General features: G+C 39.7%; 1 protein-coding gene across 1 annotated transcript in view; it reads right to left on the bottom strand.

Annotated features, from left to right (window-relative positions):
* trpc5a (transient receptor potential cation channel, subfamily C, member 5a) overlaps positions 1-20,655 on the bottom strand; it is a 97,154-nt gene that overhangs the window by 40,564 nt on the left and 35,935 nt on the right. Inside the window, exons 9-10 of the mRNA XM_042402224.1 lie at positions 3,610-3,747; positions 96-294 (exon numbers count right to left, since the gene is read on the bottom strand). Of these exons, the coding sequence (XP_042258158.1) occupies positions 96-294; positions 3,610-3,747 (337 nt within the window). The remainder of the gene's footprint in view (positions 1-95; positions 295-3,609; positions 3,748-20,655) is intronic.

Genomic DNA, 20,655 nt, shown 5'->3' with positions numbered 1-20,655 from the left:
AGCAAGCTGAGAAAAAGCACAAACAAACAAAACAAAAAACACTTGAATGCATCACACACACACAACAGACTGAAAATCCGTCCATTCATACATACCCAGCACCCACGGGAGAATCATCCACTCCACGATGGTGGGTGGGGGTCCCTGCATGTGCAGGTTGGTCCGGGCGATGTGCTGCGAGGCCAGCAGCAGGAGGAAGAGGAAGGTCAGGTAGGACGCAGTGTGACAGATGAACTTGATGAAGGGCTTCTTGATGAAACGACCCAACGCGCTCTTAGGAGCCAACAGGTAGATCTGTGGAGGAGGAAGAGGAGGAGAAACATGAGTTAAAACAGGAAACAGATAGAGAAAGAAGGAGACAGAGAGGGAAGGAAAGGGTGAGGAAGGGGTGAGTGAAAGTGAAAAGAAGTGGAAGGACTGGATTTATCATTTTAATACACTAAATGTGAAGTAAGATCGTATTTCTCTCCTTTGTTACTGAGTGCGTCTGAGGGAAGGAATGTTTTATTCCTGATGACCTTTCTTTCCTTCTGGCTTACGTCCAAATAAGGTAACATTTTGAGTCTTAGTATAAGCCAGACATGCTACGAGGGCGAGGGGCCATGGGTTTGTTCAGCCTCTTATATAACATACAAGTGCATGTAGATGTATCTCACGGCTGCCATTGGCTGTAATCCATAAGTTTGTATGATTTGACCAATTGATGATCATTTCTTTGTCTCTAAAGGTGATAAAAAGGTCAGTTTGGCTTTGTATAGCGAGACAGAGGAATGATTCGCTTCGTGTTTGTGTGTCCTGTCTCCTTATTGTACAATATTAATAATTTTCAAGTGTTTTGTGTATTATTTCACACGTGTGTTTAGTATCTTCAGATAACTTCCATGACAGGAGAAGAAGAAGGTGAAGGAGACAGGAGAAAAAAGGAAAAAGGGAGAGAAAAGGAGGACAGAAGATAGAGATAGGAGATGAAAAGAGGAGATGAGGCAACAATAGTCAGACTCTATGCGAGTCCAAAGCTATTATAAGTCTTCAAATCTTATTAACGGAGCAATAATTTCCAAAATAACCACCAGCAGACTTATTAGAAGGCCTGAATATAGCAAGACCATAATGAAAAAAATGATTGACTTAGTATTTCTAGAGAGAAGTTGACACTTTTTTGAATGGGGGTCAGTCAGTGGAGTTGAACTTTAAAAGGTATTTCTGCATTGGTAGTTGCTGCTTGCATGATCAATATCAAGAGAGAGATTTGTCCTTAAAAGATCCGTAAAAAGATGCAACACAGACACAAAAAGAGGACGAATGGATGAAACTGTCTTGCATCCACTGAAACAAAAAGAGAACAATAACTGTCTCTGTGTTCTTCTCCAAATTGTGATATTATATAACCCACAATTAAGTTTTTTTCTATTACAATAAACAAGAAAGACGATGTCAGAGATTTGCTGATGCTTAAAACTCTTATTGTCATATCATTTTTCCCTCTAATGATGCACTTCTGCGCGAACCGTGAAGCAAAAAGTAGAGATTGTACAGAAGTCGATCGTGCTCGCTCTCAGCTACCCGTCACCTTGCACTGTGGGGAATGATTTGTCTATCAGAGCGGTTATTGCTATTGTTTTTGCCAGCGTTATTACTGTAATGATGCTTGTTTACTTGTTCTGCTCGTCTACTCTTTCCTGGCAAACCTCAGCCTACACTGAGTCATGCCAGTAGAGTTTTAAATGGAATTGAACAGCAGAAGAAGAGAGAGAAAGAGAGGCAGAGACGTGCGTTTAAATGCATTATTAAAGCATTCATAACTTAATCACATTAAAGCAATACTCGGCTATTATGTAAACGAAGGAAATTATCGTCCTCACATTAACATTTAAGTCAACATAACTCACTTAAAAACTGATTACTTAGTCTTGTCATGTCTTCTTAGTCTGGCTTATTTTGGTATTTTGTGTCTTTGAACGCACCACAAAGGTTCAGAAAAGATGTAAACTGTAACCTCGATCTTGTTATTCACCCTCATCAAAGTACAAAAAGAACCAAACAAACACTAAAAATTACATTTTCCCTCAAATATACTTTAGTTTGTTAGGAAATCTGCATATAATATCTGTGATTTCCTTACTGTAAAATGGGTTTGTTAGATATTTACACTCAAATTTGATCCCGAAAATGCATTAAAAGAGAGAAAAACATAAATATATAAATACAAAATAATAAATAAAATAACTATTTAGTGTTAAGTACACCCTGGACAGGTCACCAGTTTATCACAGGGTTAACACATTTAGACAATCATACTTTTAATATGATTTAAGCACATTTGGAGCCTAGAGGTGGTCAAGTTTAAAAATTAGGATATATGTAAAACTATACTGGTGGGACATGGGACATATTTTTCTTACTGTTAACAAATCTCATGTCTGGAGCCAAACCAACAATGAATTGATCTACTTACAAGTATTGTGTGTATCCAAAGTCTGATATATCTTATTCCTCTGTGCTGTAGACCTCTGTCGTTTTATCTATTTTCTTCTTAATTTTTCTGTGTTTGAGTCAAGAAAGCTGTTACAGTCTTTGTTTGTGTGTCAAACTCTAATACTGAGAAGTCTGAGAAGTTTTCTTCTTCTTCTTCTTCTTATTAAACTCTTTACTCAAGTATCCTGGTTAAAATAAACTGGGTAAATACATATTAACAACCTCTACTGCTTAGTTTTATTCACAAACGAGTAAACTTACTTTCTAAAGCGTTTGAATCTGTCTGGTTTGAGATGAAGTCACTTCCTCTTCACTGACACTTTTCAGTTGTATTCTTCAACCAATCGTGGTAAATGGACCGCACTTATATAGCACCTTTCTAGTCTTCATACGCTGATGGCAGAGGCCGCCATGCAAGGTGCCAACCGGCTCATCAGGAGGATCTAATCATTCATACACACACACTCACACACACTGATGGCACAGCCGTCGGGAGCAATTTGGGGTTCAGTATCTTGCCCAATGTGGACCGGAGGAGCCAAGAATCGAATTGCCGATCTTCCAATTAGTGGACGACCTGCTCTGCCTCCTGAGCCACAGCTGCCCCGACCTAAACAAGCATCATGTGCAAATATCTCCAAACACTCTCACTGGCTCCTTACAAATAAAACCAACACTCCCTCCTTCGGTTTTTCGATTGAGTGTTGTTGTTATGCTCATGTTTCCTGGCAACAGCTGCTCCATTTTCCAGCCAATAAGAGTTTCGCTTAATTGCTGCCTGGCAACAAATTTTCTTTGAGGAAAAAAAAAAATGTCCTTCCTCTCTTCTTCTGTCCTAATTCACTCCATTCATCCTTATTTTCTTTAGTCTTGCCTCCATCATCTCTCTTTCTTTCCCTTCGTTCTGTTTTCTTTTATTCTTCTACTTATTCACTCCATCTCCCTCGTTCATCCCTCGCTTTCTCTCCTCCTCCCTCCTTACTTTCTCCTTTCCTCGCTCTCTTTCTCAGCTACTTTACTCTCGTCCTTCCTGCCTCAATTGCTTCGAATTTTCCTCAAACCCTTCCTTCCTCCTTACACTTCCTCCCATCTCTCCTCCATCTTCATCCCTCTCCCACCCCCGTCCTTGCGTACCAGTGAGAAGACAGGAAACAGGAGTCCGATGATGAAGCAGGTGACCAGTTTGACCACCCAGTGTCGTCTCCTCCAGCCCGGGAAGCCGTCGTACCACAGCGTGGCGAGGAGCTGCTGGCAGTTTGGTTGCGCCACGAACTGAAGAGAGAGAGAAGGACAGAGAGTGTTTGGGTGTCAATTTCTTTAAATAAATGAGGGAAACATCGTTATCAAAGGGGATAAATGTGAAAAAAAGACCTGAAACTACAATGTGACTTTTGGAGTTTTGAAAACAGAGAAAACATGTTTCTTCTGCTTTGACAAAAGCTGTTTTAAAAGTGCTTCATGTGTCATTCAAAGGTGTTTTTTGGGTTTAACGCTGCTGATAAGAAACTTATCAGATTATTAATCAAAAGTCTTGTGGATCTTTTGACCACATCCAGCAAGTGGATACGTTTATGGAAAATACGTCTGCCTCTTTTTACCTTTCTCTTGTTTTTCAGATGCATATTTAGGTCTGGAGAATTACATGGTCTGTAATTTGATGGTTTTGACACTTTTCTGTGACATTTTTCTCACTGTTTCACCTTTTGCAAATGTAAATATACATATATATATATATATATATATATATATATATATATAGATTCTTTTCTAATGACTCAACTTTGACCCAGATTTTACTGAAACATGTTCACAAGTTTGCTTGAGCTAATTAACTTAAAATATGGACAACAAACGCAACATTTTTGGCCAATATGATATTTTTAGTGACACAGGAATGACACAAAGAATATGAAAACTGTTTTTCTCCTTTTCCTTCTGTCCATCATTTACAGATAAAACATAATTTGATGTGTTGCTACTGACATGCAGATATATTGACATGTGAAGCTTTAAAAGTTGTAAAACTCCTGATTATACACAGTACGAGATCTTATACTTTGGCCTTTTCACTGCTAAATAAAGACAGAAGTAAGTAGGAGGTTTTTGGTACTTTTACAACAACAAAACATGTTTTAATTGAAAAAAGGAAAGAAGAGAGACTATAAGTCACAAAAAAAAACAGAAAAGCGACACAACAAAACTGCGTCGCTGTGAACAAAACCAACTGCGAACAATGTAAACGTCTGTTCAGGTGTCTATAAAAAATATTCCGAGAACTATATCAGCCTTTACGAGCACTGGAAGGGTTTCAAAATCCTCCAAACGCTCCTCGACGAGCTTCAAACAGATAAAGCGGCGGATGATTTACCTCCAGCCATGAGCTGTTATGACAAACCAAAGGTTACTTCGTGCTTTGACAGAACCGGAGCTGCTCTGTTGTTCAGGTTGCGTCCATTTACGTCTCACTACAGCTCATCCATTAATACTGTTGGCATTACACCAAAGACTGTTTGTCCCCATCAGCCCTTCAGCTGCCCTCTGAGTCACCAAGAACCAGCTGAGTCCTTCTTTCTTTTCTCTCCTTTTCTTCCCATTGTGTCCCTCCATTTCTGCTTCCCTCTGATCCGTTGTTCCCCCTCCATTCATCCTCTCTGCTTCCTCCTTTTCTTTTCTCTCTCTCTCTCTCTCTCTCTCTCTCTCGGCTGCCATCTGAGTCACCGAGAGCCACAAAGCATTTAATCTCCCCGCTCTCTTGCCAAGATCGTCTTTTTCGGTTTCTTCTTCCCCTACCTTCTTCCCTCATGTCTGTTTCTTGAGTGATTAGTCTGGTCTTGGTACGAATCCCAAGACTGTAAATAAGCATCATATTCTAAAAAGGTTTGTGAGACAGTAGGTTTTTTCTATCACTGAGTGCTGTGTGTATAAAATGTGTGTTTCCCCTTTTAAACAAAAAAAACCTATTAAACGAATGATGTAAATAAAAATCCACCTTCATTTTGCACATCCACCTTCACACAAGGACACACACGACTGTCATCAAGCAAACATTTATCTAAAAGCTTAAAAGAGGCAAACTGCCAAAAAAAATAAACGCTCAGGTCAAGCAACTGAAACTGTCAGTCAAACACGATGCTGAACATTTGGTGAAGGGCTGCAGGTTGCCACATGTACTTCGTACAAGTGTGGGCTTGTTTCATAAATAATTGATCCTGGAACATTTTATTTGTACAGTCTATGTCTGATTTCCACCATCATGGCTTCTAACTTTGCAGAATCATGTAGTGTTGTCTGGAAGAAAAAAAAACCCAAAAAACATAATAAATGTCACAGGAGCTGTCCATGGTGCTGATCCAGTGGAGAGGCCTGGAGCAGGAAGTCTCCGAGGGACCACGTCATGTTCTCATTGGTATTCCTGCCAGGAGGTAATCGGGTATCCAACCATATCGCCTGACAAGAATGTCAATATTGGACAGTTATACAAAATGCCAACGTTTCACTTTCTACAGTATCTGTAAACGGGGACTCTGTTACGATTAATGTACAGCAGACCTGCTGGAGACACGTCAGTTAATTACAGAGAAAGTCCATCTGTAAGTTCATAGCTGCAGGTCTTCAGCGTACTGTATGAAGTCTGTCTCTCTCTCTCTAAGGTATCATAGTTTATTTAATAGCTTGGTTTCTCCTCATATGCAGTTAAACAGTTAAAACTATATAAAATAAGTTTTAGAGTCAATTATGAAACAATCACCTCAATTACATACATGAGTTAACAGTTCAACAAATCTGTGAAATGACAACTATTAACTGTCAACAACTTTGTAAACAACGTTTATTTCACTTCAAGAATCTTGAGGAGGGATTTTCATTTACAATCATGTTACAAAAGAAATACATTTTTAGACTATTTTTAAAACTTTTCTTTCCCCCAAAAAGCCCTTCTTACTGCAAACTTTTTACTAAAAAGTGCTGTATAAATAAAGGCTTTTGTTATTCTAGTTAGTGGTAAAATACTCATGATAAAAACAATAAAAAGAAAGATGAAAATGACTTATATATACTTATATATTATATATTATATAAAACAAGGTGGTATGAAAGGACTACTGGTTAAGACACAGGCCACATAACCTCAGCGCTCATAGTTCACCTTTGATGCGTGTCATCGTCTGTCTCTCTCTCCTCATTTCCTGTCATCTCTAAACTGTCACTGTCCATAAAGGCATGTTTAAATAAATAAATAAATAAATAAATAAATAAAAGGACCGATGTAAAGTAGTAAAGTAGGTCAATGTTACAAACAAATGTCGTGACCTCTGAAGTCTGAAGACTTTTGAACTGATTGGGCAAAATATAAGTGATTCTACATCATCCAGTTTTACATGATGTACCTTTAAGGTAAAATCATGTACAGATTCCCTTTTTTTTACTATTTTGAAGATGTTTTTTTTATTTTGAAAGGAAAAGATTGTTCTTCTTTAACATGGAACTGTTTAGAAAAACTACAGTCAAATGTTCCACTTGGGAACTTTGTCTAACATTGATTCTGCTTTCAGTGTTTACATTTGCTGAACTGAACTGTGATATTTGGGAAGGAAGTAGTGTTGTGGAATATGTGTGTGTGTGTGTGTGTGTGTGTGTGTGTGTGTGTGTGTGTGAGTGTGTGTGTGTGTGTGTGTGAATGTGTGAGTGTGCGTTTCTATCTTTTTGGCACATGTGGGTTTCTACACTCAATTTAATCATCTCATGTTGCCTTACGGCACTGATAAGCAACAACAACCTGAGAGAGCAACACACACACACACACACACACACACACACACACACACACACACACACACACACACACACACACAGGTTTGTTTAAGTCACTTTTGGGGTATTTACACAGACTTACATTAATTTCCTGGAGACTTACCCTAATCATAACCATAACCACTGACTCAAATATCAACATTTTACCAACTGGGGACATAACTTCTGTCCCCTATTAACTGGTCTTAAGTCTGATTTGTGTCCCTAAAAGTGGCTTAATGTACTTACACACACACACACACACACACACACACACACACACAATTTTGTCATGTTTTATTCTGTCATACAGCTCCTATCTGGTTATAGTGTAAATGTGTGTGTGTGTGTGTGTGTGTTTGTACATGTATTACTGTGTGTCATGAATGTCCACCTGTGTGTATGTGCGTGTGTGCGTGTGTGTGTGCGTGTGTGTGTGTGTGCGTGTGTGTGTGTGCGACACACAGAGAGAAAGAGGATACTGGATAACAAGAGGATTTAATTATATAGATGAAAAGATAGAAGCAGAAAAAAAGGAGAAAATAAAAGAGGGGAGGAGGAGAGATAGTGTTAGAAGTCAAACCAAGGTGGCTGCTCCCTCTTCCTCCTCCTCCTCCTCTTCTTCATCTTCTACTCTTCATTCTTTCTTTCTCCTCTTCTCTAATTCCTTTTCTCTATGCTCCTCCTGTCCTTACTCTTCCATAACTAATCCTCTTCATCCTCAGTGCTCCTCCTCTTCTTTTTTTTCCTCTTGTTCTGCCATTTCTCCTCCTCGCTCTCACGCTCCGTCTCCACCCTCTTCTTTTTTTTTTCCTCCTCTTCCTCGTCCTCTTGTTTGTCTCATGCGTCTCCCTCTTCCACCTCCTTCTCATTTCCCTTTTCTCTTCTCTTTCACTCTTCCTCCTTCTCTCTCTTCCCTCTGCCGTCCTCTCCTCTGTCTCTGTATCACTCGCTTGGCTCCGGTTTGGTTTCCTGTTGCTATGGCAGCGGTATGCTAATGAGGGAGTTGATCTCTTGGCTCCGGCTAAACTACAGCAGTCTGCTCTTTTCTCTCCTTTTTTCTGTTTCAGTCTCGATTTAACTCGGAGCTTCAGTCGGCAAACGTCCTCGTCATAGTTTACTATTCAGGCAGAAACACTTCACGTATGTAATGGCGCTGTTCAAAACAGCGTTCTGACCAATCAGAGAGCCAGAAAGATGTCTTCAGCGGGAATAGAGTGAACCAATATGAGACATCTGTGGTATAACATACTGTACATAGATTATTAAAGTGACCATTTTAACCAACAACCAGTGAATACGCTTATATTACATAAAACATGAGTGAGAGCACCAGCGAGGTCAGCTGGGTGTATGTACTGTACGTATCCAGCCTGCGTGTCATGAGTTATGTGTGTGTGTGGTGGGCGGTGATGGAGGTCAGATGACGGGTGACGGGAATGACGCCGTCTTCCTGTCTACATTTTAACTATAGCATCAGAGTTTACATCTGCTCCGCTCTTCTGGGAAGCTTTCCATAAGATTTCAGGGATTTTTCTCCCGTTCATCAACGAGAACATTAGTGAACATTAGTAATTTCAGGCCTCAAAGACATTAGCGGGTCCAGCAAAAGTAGAAGCAGCACGAAAAGATAGCAGAGCAGAGAAGAGAGATGGGACTAAGCAACAACTAACAGTAAATACATACATGTGGGGCGAATTTGTGCTTTCTCTCAACATAAAAATTATGTTAATTAAAGGTTCTTTATGTAGGAATCAGAAATTCCTTCTCATCAGTGACATGTGTGGTCATTAAATGAGCTGCAGTCAACATCATACACGTCTCATAATTACATAAAAGATCTCTAACGTTGTGTTTCAGCAAAGCATCTCTCGCTCCCAGTCAGTCAGTTTTTACCTTACATTACTACCCGTTCACTCAGTGGCAATAAAAAAACAATTAATGCATGTGAATTGCTTCACAATTCTACATACAGAACCTTTAATGTATTTGGAAAGTCACAAAAATGTTCAGTAAAATGTTGAGTGACAGTGTATTTCATTAGAAGAGCGTCATTAGGAAAGCTCAGGTTACCCTCTTCATCCTCTTTATTCTGAGTTTTCTCTCCTTCCGTCTTGCCGTAGGTATAGTACGCTTAGAAACAGCAGGAATAGATATATTCACTCTTTTGTCCTAGAGGCTATTTGAAGTTTGAACTTGTAACTGGAGGGTATGTGGACTAGGAATGATTCGCTGTGTGTTTGTTACTGTTATGTCTGATAAGAACTTTTGTATGTTCTTGCTAAGTAGTACTGAACCTGTACGTCCTTTTAGTTGTGTGTGTTTTGGGATTCAATCTTAATGTTCTTTATGTTTTTAACTGTTTGCTGCAAAATGAATGAAGATTTCTCTACTCTACTGTCTGAACAGAAATGAGAAAAACTCCCACAAACTGTCTCAATTACTGTGGGAATATTTATTAGTTTAAGATGCTTCAGTCTGTCTGACCTTCATCAGGTACATGCATGTACCGGACAGCTCGCAACGTTGTGAACTAATAAATATCTCAGCAGTAACTGAGACAGTTTTCTCATTTTTATTCAAGTTGTGTTTTCCTTTGATGCACCTGTCGCACATTCAGGTGTGCAGAGACTTTTTTCAATTAGCTTTCCTGCCAAAATATCCGATCTAGTGGGAAAATATATACTGACAACAGCATTATCACACCTTCTATGGTTATGTTTAGACACTGGCAGCACTTGGTTCAGATGACAGAAAGATCACAACCCTAACCCTAACCATAACCCTAATGCCCTGACGCCCTAACCCTGACCCTGGCCCTAACCCTAACCATAACCCTAACACCCTGATGCCCTAACCCTAACCATAACCCTAACCATAACCCTAACACCCTGATGCCCTAACCCTAACCATAACCCTAACCATAACCCTAACACCCTGATGCCCTAACCCTAACCATAACCCTAACACCCTGATGCCTTAACCCTAACCATAACCCTAACCCTGGCCCTAACTCTAACCCTAACCATAACCCTAACCCCTCTGGAGTGACTTGAAGAATGAGAAACAATGTGTTTATTAACATTTAACTAAATCCACAATGTTTCACTAATCTTAAAAGTGCTTTTGCTACCTAAAGCTAAACACACATGAGATGTAACATATGTACCGTTTCATACATAATCCAGGCAGAGATTATATTCATCATCATCATCAGTTTGAATCTGAAAACAATTTAGTTGTAAATAAACATAATTTCTAGGATATAGGGCTGCTGCTGGTCACACCGAACCAGGAAAAACCATTTCTTTATCTACCAGAAACGAGGGCGTTGTCATGTTGAAACAGTTAAAACTGTTGCCAAAAAGTTAGAAGAACACTACTGTCTAAAATATTATTGTACGCTGGAGCACTAAGATTTCCCTTCACTGGAGCCAAGTTGTCCAGAACAACAAAGAACCATTTAAATGTTCTCTTTTTCTCTCTCTGTCTCTCTTCATACACCTCGTTTTCCCCTTGAACGCTGGCAAAAGAGCCACTGCACCACCATGATAAATTTCCAGCCCATGTTAAATTGATTACCACGGTCTGTCTCTTGCACTGCTCCCCCTCCCTCACTTTCCAAAAACCCTCAACTCTCTCTCCCTCTGAACACGCCAGGTCAGTGGTGTGAAAACTGCAGAGGATAAAGTCTTAAACTTAATCTCAGTGCGCCTGAAGCACAGAAACCACACTTGTTCATGCTAATCCAATAGCAGCTTCACATAACGCCGGTGATGTGCTGTTCGGGGGCCGAGAGAGACGTGTCGCAAAACGAATTGGAGGAGAGTTAACAAGGGGTTTTTCTTGTAATGTAACACAACCTTAGACCCAGAAGAACATCTGAGGAGAAACTATAAATGTACTATTTAAAAACAGGGACTTTTATTGAGAGGAAAAACACATTAACTACCTTTTAAATTGAAGAATAGTTCAATTTTTTTGAAATATTTCGGCTCTCTTTTCGAGAGTGAAATCAGAAAATGGTACAGTAGGTTTATTTTTGGACTTTGGAGCAAGCAAGGCCAGCTGTTTCCTTCTGTTTCCAATATTTCTGCTGAGCTAGGCGAACCATGTCCTGACTCCAGCTCCATACTTATTGGACAGACATGAGAGTCGTATCGATTTTTTCCCTCTCACACTCGGAAAGAAAGCAATAAGCATATTTCCCAAAAAAGTTTAACTATTTTTTTTAACAGTAAGCAGATTCGTCCCACAGTTACAGAGTCTGTAGTTCGCCACCAGAATTTAATGTTTAATTATCATCAGTAAATGAGCTTCTGCTGGGGTTTTTTTTTGTGTCAGTTGAACCTTGTTTAACATTACTGTGAATATGGAAACCATAACTGTGTTTTCAGCCAGAACACATGGTTGCATATTAAAGGACGGGTCTTAAAACAGCAGTCAGGAGCCCAAATGGACATTGAAAGAGGTTTTCCTTGCTGTAATCGTTCCTCCTGTTCATACTGGCTGTTAAAAGATCCTTCAAAATGTGCTTTCAATGTAAGTAATGAAGGCCAAAATCCACAGTGTGTCCGCACAGTCATTTAGTGCAAAAATGTGCAGTCTGTCATATCAAGTGGATATCTGACACATTTATAGTCTTTTTAGCATCAAATTCCCTCTTTGCGTTTCCCTGTTGAGCTGCGGTGGAAGTATAATAACAAAAAGAGGGACTTTGGCACTAAAAAGTCTATAATATCCAAAGATATCTACTTGATTTGACTAATTGATTATGGCAAGAAAAACCTATTTCAATGGAAAGATGCAAGTAGACGCAAATTTGATGCTGAGTGGCATAAATTGATGCAAAGACTCTGAGATTTTACGTGTAAGAATCTGATTCATAAACATAATGAGAGGAAAGGAAAAAAGAGAGAGAGACTGGAGAGAAATAACAGAAAGAAGTTAGTCTCTAACAGCTAGCCTACAGCTAATGTACTGTTGGTATTTTGGCTGTTTGGGGTGAATAAACACAAACGGTCTGAACACATCTTAAATATTTAAGAGGGAGAAGGCAGACACATCAGTATAGGGAATTAGGAAATTAACTTTAGGAAATTAACTTTCAATAATTAAGTCATAATTTAAGGATACAATAATGAAACAGAATTATTACAGTGTGTTTAAAACGTTTTTTTCTGTTCAGTGTCAAAAAAGTCAAATTAAATCTACTCTGATTTGATTTTGTACAACAATAAAACATGAAGGTTTTATTTGATAATCACTGCAATCTGTAAATTAAATGATCATTTTTGATTGTTTTTTGAGTCTTTAAATGCATAATTTAATCATTTATTTTTTAATAACTTCAAGAATGAGTTAATTGATTGCAATTAAACACTGAAAAAGGAAACCTGTATCTTCTGATTGCAGAAGTCTTTTTAAGTCACCGTTTCAACATGTAAGGTTGTTTGTTAAGATTTCACTGCTACTGTTCTTTCATAAATCTCACCGCCAAAGAAAGAGGAACAAAATGAGACAGCATAAAAAAAAATTAAAAAAAACCTCCCTCACACCCACGCAGCGACACATGCATCCACAGCAACACACAATAACAACAACTAGAACAACATATACCATGAAATCCGGCACTGCTGGCAGCCCACTTTCCAGTGACATTTTAAAAATCAATCACCAAACATACAGGAATGAATCAGAAATGAGAATATTAGCTGTGTATCATAGCTGAAGGGAGAAGAAGTAGTTGCCAACATTAAATGAGTGTTGCTTATAAATTGCTAAAAATATTCTGGAGTCATCAGTGAAGATATAAGTTGAATCACTAATAAATGCACCTAGTCATCCAGCAGATACTCCGGGGAACTGGTACAGACAAGGGAATTAGCCGAGTGGAAAACCTAGCTCTCCAAAAAAGCTCTCCCCCCCCTTTTTTTTTAATGAAACTCTTCATGGAGAGGCTCAGTCGAGTTCTGATGACTCATGTTAACCTACTGAATGAAACAGGAGCCTGGAGTGCTGCGAGATGAATGCGAGGCTTTTTATGTTGCATTTGCATTTCCGCTGTTGTACAGTTGCAGCAACTTGCTGAGCGAGGACGTTCAGGAAGTTACATGATGGACACGGTGACTGTTGACGAGGGATCAAACCTGAGTTTTATGTTATATTTCAGCCCATAAAGCATTTAAAAAGGACGCCGTCTGCATACCATACAACGCCTACAGAGAAAGTGTTTCAGCCATGTTTTCCAGTCATCTGTCTCATGTGTGTCTGACTGATAGATTTTAATTAATGAGCTCTGAGCGCTTCCAAAATGCGAGTGACCTACACTCATCACTTTGCCTGAATGCATCCTGTGTAGACACACAAGCTGAGAACTCGCCGCTGCTGCTGCTCTGCTTCGCCTCCTGTTATCAGTGTTTGATTTCAGTCGTTGTTGCAGGTCATAACCATCTCTCTACCCCCTGTTTCATGTCTCTCTGCACTTTCAAAACTGACAAATTAAAGGCAAAGATATAAAAAAAATTATCTTTAAAAGTCAAATATATTCCTCTTACTTTTCCTTAAAAATCACCAGACCTGTCTGCACTGTATTCACCTACATTTTCCGTGTTTTTGCTTGCAGTTGTAGTTTGTTGTTTTTAAATCTACTGTTTTTATCCTTTCACTCAGTGTGTGAGTGTCACGTGTGTGATCTGCTGTTGGTGGCAGGTTTCTTATTCTTAATTTCCTGATCTGCATGGTGGTCTTTGTTGTTGTTGTGGTGGTGAAACTATCAAAAGTGCAGTTCTATCAGTAGTTTTAAAGCCAAATTATAAAAATCTGCTGAAAGCTATTCATCTCTGCAGCCACTGAGTCTACATTTGATTGGTTTTCCCATCGATCTACTAAAGGAAGAAATCTCCATCTGTGTGTTTGTATGTCCTTCGCGTATCTCTTGTACTGTTCATCCGATCAACTCCACACTTGGTGGGTGCATTGCTGGGAACTCAAGGAGGTGCAGTGCTGAATTTGGTGCAATTTGGACACGTTTAATATTAATAAACTTTCAATAAACAAATGAACAGCGAGCCCCTCAGCTCCGTGTCTGAGCGCAGCACAGCAGGGTGGGGCTTTGGGGCTCTGAGCAGAGAAAAACAAGCCTACAACAAGCGGAGGCAGTAAAACTAGCCAATAGGAGCAGAGACACGTTTGACTGGCAGCAGAATCAACCAATGGAGGGCCGTAAACTGCTTCTACAGTTCAACCTCAGTTCAGTCTAACTGGTGAAGTTTCTGTCTGGATTTAAACCATTTAATTTATTGAATCCTTATCATTTTAATCGATACATTTGTCAATTGATACATACATATGCGGCTCTTGAGAAATAATAAGCAATCGGCCCGTTCCGAACAGGCACATTTTGAACAGGCACTGCACTAGTTTATACAAATATGTGTAATTTTCAGTTGACATTGTGAGTGTGTGTGATGTGCTACTGTGTGTAACTTTGTATTACGTGTCCTGGTTGTTTTTTGTTCAGTACCGTTCTGTTACTGTGTATAGACTTTACTTGTTTGCGGATGAAAATGACCTTTCAACTAACTCTGGTACATCAAATGGTAACATTTATATTCAATACTGCACATGGTCCCTTACAAATAACTTCTTTTTGGGAGCCTGCTGTTAATTTTTTCCTTATTTGTTCCTGTTTATTTTCAGTTTTCAGAAGTAATAAATGTTTCTGATCCTCAGATGAGAAGAGAAATTTGTTTCATGTTGTGCCTTATCTTCCTCTAGACGTAGTTTCCATCACAGTCCAAAGACATGCAAAGCAGCTGAATTGGAGGCTCTGAATTGCCCGTACTGAGTATGAAAGGGCTTGTTTCTGCACCTGAAGGCTATGATAACTGCTATTCTGCTCATAGAGCATTTTATCAGCCCCATCTCCAGCTCGACATCCACCTGTGGACTGTCTAAATTTACATTTACATTTATTCATTTTGGCAGACGCTTTTGTCCAAAGCATCATGCAAATGAAGCACAATCTGAGCTACAGCAGTTTGAGGACAAGCCTTTCAGAATAAGTGCCTTGACATTCAGGGTCACATATCACCTGACACAAGTAGCTTTCAGGTGCATGAAGTAACATATGTGCCTAGCAGAAAACATTTAAATGAGGGGGGTTATTATCGTCACTTTCTGCTTCCTGCTGTGCTGAGATGACCATCAACAGGAACATCCACGTGTAGAAAATAACTGAAGAGCGCCTGCTTAACAAAAAAACTGCTGACATCTGCCAGTTCAGTGTCACATGCTCTGATCACTCCACTTTATTCTGCTCCTGACATTAAACTACAATCTGCTATCCGGAGCTACTTCCCAGCTAATTCAATTTCTGGGCAATCCACCTTGACCACTAAACTAAGAAATATGCTAACTGAGGCTACGCTACGTAGCACTGCTTAATTCAATTTCTCCGTGGCCTGATGTAATCTAGCTGTTCTGCGACACAAAGCAATACGCTAACCCAAAGCTATGCTAACACTAATTCAATCTGGCTGTGCACACGCTTGTGATTTATATGCAAATATGGAAAGTGCTCATTCACTCACTCACTTATTCATATTTGATCTGTCTCTAGCTCTGTCTTTCTCTTGTTAATCCTTTCTATCTGTTGATCCATATTTTCTTTTCTCTCATAAACCCAATTCTCTCTTTCCTTTATTTGTTTATTTCTGCCTCTTTTGTCTCTTTCCATTTCTTTCTTTCTTCTCTCTCTGTCTGTTCCACTATTTCTTCCATTGCTTTCACTCTCCTCTCCCTCTCAATTCAGTTTAATTCAACTCAGTTAGGCAATGAAGCATACTGACATAATGTTTTGATTTAAAGATGTTGCCAAACCACAAACATACACAGTAAATAAAATCAATTCACAAAAAATACACAATACACAGAATGAAACAACCAACTAGATTAAAAGATATTCAAATTCAGAAGGACGACTCTTTGCATTACAACGTATAAAAATAAGAATAATTACCTACAACAACCCAACTTAACACCCTCAAGAGAATTATACGTCTTTCACGTCTTTGACAGCAGACACATGTTCAACCTGCGTCAGATCCATTCATACCGGTCTGTTGGACACTGGTTTAACTTGTGTCGTCGCCATTCACATAAGACGGGGGTCCAGTCAAGGTCTGCTTGCATCTGATGTCAATAAAAGTGGATGTACTGTGAAGAATGACCATGGCGGGTACAGTCGACAATGTGGAGCTGCTCCAGGCAATCATCTATTTATTAGGATTTATGCTCTTTGTGCAACCACCTTATTAAATAGTACTGCAACAAGTAACGCTCTACAATCAGTTTCAATCAAAGGTACAATTGAGAAGAGTGGCGTCATACTTGAAAGCCTCACAGCAGAACTAATCAAGTTACTGAATGGCAATCCGCTAGCTGATGGGTTGACCATAGACTGTATATCAAGATGGACGTAGCGAGGTGTGACATCACTTAATGTTTTATATTGGAGCTGGCCATCTTTTCCACTTGGAGCCAAGACCTTCCAAACAAGGAGTGCGAGGTGTTGCCTTTCACGCTCTGGAAACACACCCTGCTACCTTGGACTGAAGCTAATGCTAGCTTACTGGGAACACCGAGCGCTGCACACTTGGGCTTATATAAGCTACTTTAGCTAAATTGTCCAAACAGGGCAGGTAATGCCATCGCCTGTCCCTGAGCTGGACAGAGTAGCAGGTGAGTCAACTGTCAATCACAGCTGTCAATCGGCCACATGGCAGACATCAAAGCTACTACAAGTCTTCAAATCTTATTAAAGGAGCAATAATTTCCAAAATAACCACCAGCATACTTATTAGAGGGTCTGAATGTAGTGGTTGAGACCATAATGACTCATTGAAATTAATGATTGACTTAGTATTCCCGAGAGAAAAGTTAACGCTTTTTGAATGAGAGTCAGTTGGAGCATCAGGCAGGCATCTGTCAGATTGCACTTTTAGGTACTTCCACATTGGATTCAGCCTCAAGTTGTGGTAGTTGCCACTTGGGGTTGACTTATATCGATAGACCCTGGGTTTAACCTGCACAGTCCGGATGGACCATTAGTGATGCCCAATACTGATGATGGGTGATCCATTTGGGGTTGAGGTCAGGTCTCTGTGCAGTCCACTCAAGTTCTTCCACAGGAAACATTTATTATGGACCTGGCTTGTTGAAACAGGAAAGAGGCTTCCCCAAACTGCTGCCACAAAGTTGGAGGATCCATCCTTGTCTAAAATATAAGTCAATATAAGTAAGTAGCATTGAGATTTCTTTTCAAACTAAGGGGTCTGAACCAAACCTTGAAAAAGAGACTCGATAAATAACAGATAAACAACAGTATGTGGAATACATGGAATAATACTGTGTCTCCAATTGTAGATATAGAAATATACATTCAGATAAAAAGAAAGAGGAGGTATTTGGTGTATTATAATATATAAAAAATAAAGAAATAGAATAAATAAAAATAAAAATCTGTCTGTAAAAGCAGTCTGGCTTTATGTCCATCCACTAGTCCACCAGACGCCCTCAGGTTTTTCTGCCTGTTTATGACTGGACTGAGTGGGAAGAAGGACAGATAAGAGAGGTTGCAGATTATATTTAAGGACCACTTGAGAAACTGTTGCTTTCTACACTGACTCTCACTGGAACTCAGTGCTCTATAGTGAACTATAACACTAGTTGAGTTATTCAGAGCTGCAGTTGTCTTTTAGTTCAACTTATGTTGCTTCATGCAGCCTTAATATGAAAAACCACTGACTACAGTATATGTTGAAGTTTATTTTGCTGTCTGCTCGTTGTGCACTTATTTTACTTGTGTTTGTGTGAGTTCTAGGACGGTTCGTGCATGGTTATATCATGTTTTCCTCCCTGTGCTCAACATCTTCCCTGCATCAGTCTCCTTAGACCTGCTCCCTGTGTCTTCCCAACCAATCAGCTCCCAGCCCACCTTTGTATCTTACCACCTGTTCCTTACTTGTTTCATTAGTTCAGTTTCTATTTAAGTCCTGGTTTTCACTTCAGTGTTTTTGCATCCTTTGTTCTCTGCGTTGTGTTTTGCTTTTGACCTACAAGCTTTGTTTTCGCCTTCACAAGTCTAGAATAAATGAGTTCATCTTCTGCCTTGTTCTGCCTGATGTCTGCTGCAGTTGAGTCCACCTGCTCCGCTCTTTTTGTTTACAAGGTCTTACCGGAGTTTCCTGCTGTACTCTGGCATGCAGAGGATTTTGTTGATTACATTAGCAATATTTTGTAGAAGATTGAGTGCGTGTGTGTGTGTTATCATCTGACTCAGCTGAGGTTGTATGTGTGTTTGAAACAACGGTCCGACTGAGTATTTGAGGTAAGGCGATGAACACAAATGATTTATGAAGATAAGAAAGTGAAAAACAGTTACACACAGCACTGCAGGTGTGTGTGTGTGTGTGTGTGAGTCCCTCTAATTGAGAACACATGTTGATAGATTAATTAAAGCAATAATTCGTTTGGAAGTGAATAAAACATGAATGAAGGTCTGAAATATATTATTCAGCTGCTGCTGTGGATTATTGAACCGCACACACACGCACACACACACACACACACACACACACACACACACAATCCATTTATTATTGAGGCAACTGTTAATGTATAATTTAGCAGGACTGCAGGTATCACAGGCCTAAAGACGAAAAAAGACATTTAAATGATTCAAACACACACACAAAGTACGTACAGACACACATATACAAGCGCTGCTCTCTCTCACCCACACACACACATTAATGTTTCAGAGGTTTTATCGTGGGTTAAATGGAGGTTAAATGTTGAAAATGAGTGAAGGCTTTTTGCTAAACGTCTCCTTTAATCCGCAGGTCAACAGGGAAGGAGACGAGAAAGATCCAAACCGCAAGACGAGGACGACAAAGAGTGAGACAAGATGAGACAAGACAAGAGGGGGGAAAATGAACCAAAAACGTCAATGTGATGTGAAGACGCTGGATGACTGAAAGAAAGCAGAGGAAACAACCAGAAGGCAAGAAAAGACAATAAAAAAAGACATAACATCTAAACTAACAGGTGAATTAAGTATTAACATTTAAAATTTGACAAATTAACTCTGTTGTCAAAGGTTGTTTTTTCCAGCTAAGAAACATCACCAAACTGAAAACATTGACTGTCACAAATCCTATGATTTCCTCTCGACTGGATTACTGCAGTGCCCTTTATTTAGGTATCAGCCAGTCATCCCAGTCTCTCTTGCAGCTGGTGCAGAATGCTGCTGCTGCTGCTGGACTACTAACTGGTACCAGGAAGAGAGACAACATCACACCTGTACTGGCGTCCCTGCACTGGCTACTAGTCAAGTATAGGACTGAGTTGAAGGTCCTTTTTATTTGTTTTTAAAGCTCTCGGAGCTCCTCTGCCCATCTCCCAAACACCACATCCTAACGATTCTCAGACCAGCTGCTCCTGGCTGTCCCTCGATCGAGGCTGAGGAGTGACCGTGTGCTTGCCGTAGTTGCCCCAAAATTTTGGAACAGTTTACCTTCTGTAGACACTTTTAAGGCTAAATTTAAGACCCACATGTTCTCTCGGGCCTTTGAGTGTCCTTAAAGTCTCATGTTTTACTATTATTTGTTTATTTTTGTTTGCATATGGGATAGTATTGTTATGTCATCTCTACTCTCTCTACTTTTTGCTGTTATGTTATGTTTTAATTTACTTTTGTTATTTTTTTGTACAGCACTGTGGTCTACTCTGGTTGTTAGGGTTAATGTTAGGGTTAAATGTGCTGTATAAATAAACTTGATTTGATTTACATATGAAACAAAACACAAACTGTAAAGTCGACCCTGCTGGCTTGTCGGTCTAGCTTCTGGATATCAGCCCACATCTCCCAATTTTTTTGTTACCAACACTGCAGTGAAATGAAATTAGAGATTCTATCTGATTATCAGAGTAATTTATCCTTTGTAGCACCAAAACATGCAGATTGTTCGATGTCAGCCAAGATTTCTGCAAGGCCGGCAGTGGCTATGGGCAGAGGTGGACTCAGCCCACCAAAACATGCATCATTTAGTCAAGAGTTAAGAAAAAAATAGTTTTGTTCAGCCAATGGAAAAAGAGCACGGAAAATACCAGTAATGTTTCTAACTTCTGATTTGGTGGACAGCATACAGCCTGCCTCCCACTGCCCACCCCCCTCTTCTTCTTCGTGTTCAGAGATCTGAAGCAGACCCGTCCGCTGAGTGTTTCTTGGAGCATGCCGAGGGGCGTGTGATCTCCTGTCAGAGATCTCAAAGGATGATGATGCCACAGTTGATTTATGCACTGAGGCATCAGGCCTGTTAATTC

The sequence above is a fragment of the Thunnus maccoyii genome, chromosome 22 (assembly GCF_910596095.1).
Source record: "Thunnus maccoyii chromosome 22, fThuMac1.1, whole genome shotgun sequence".
NCBI classification, from domain to species: Eukaryota; Metazoa; Chordata; class Actinopteri; order Scombriformes; family Scombridae; genus Thunnus; species Thunnus maccoyii.
This window is presented reverse-complemented; position numbering and strand designations above follow the sequence as displayed.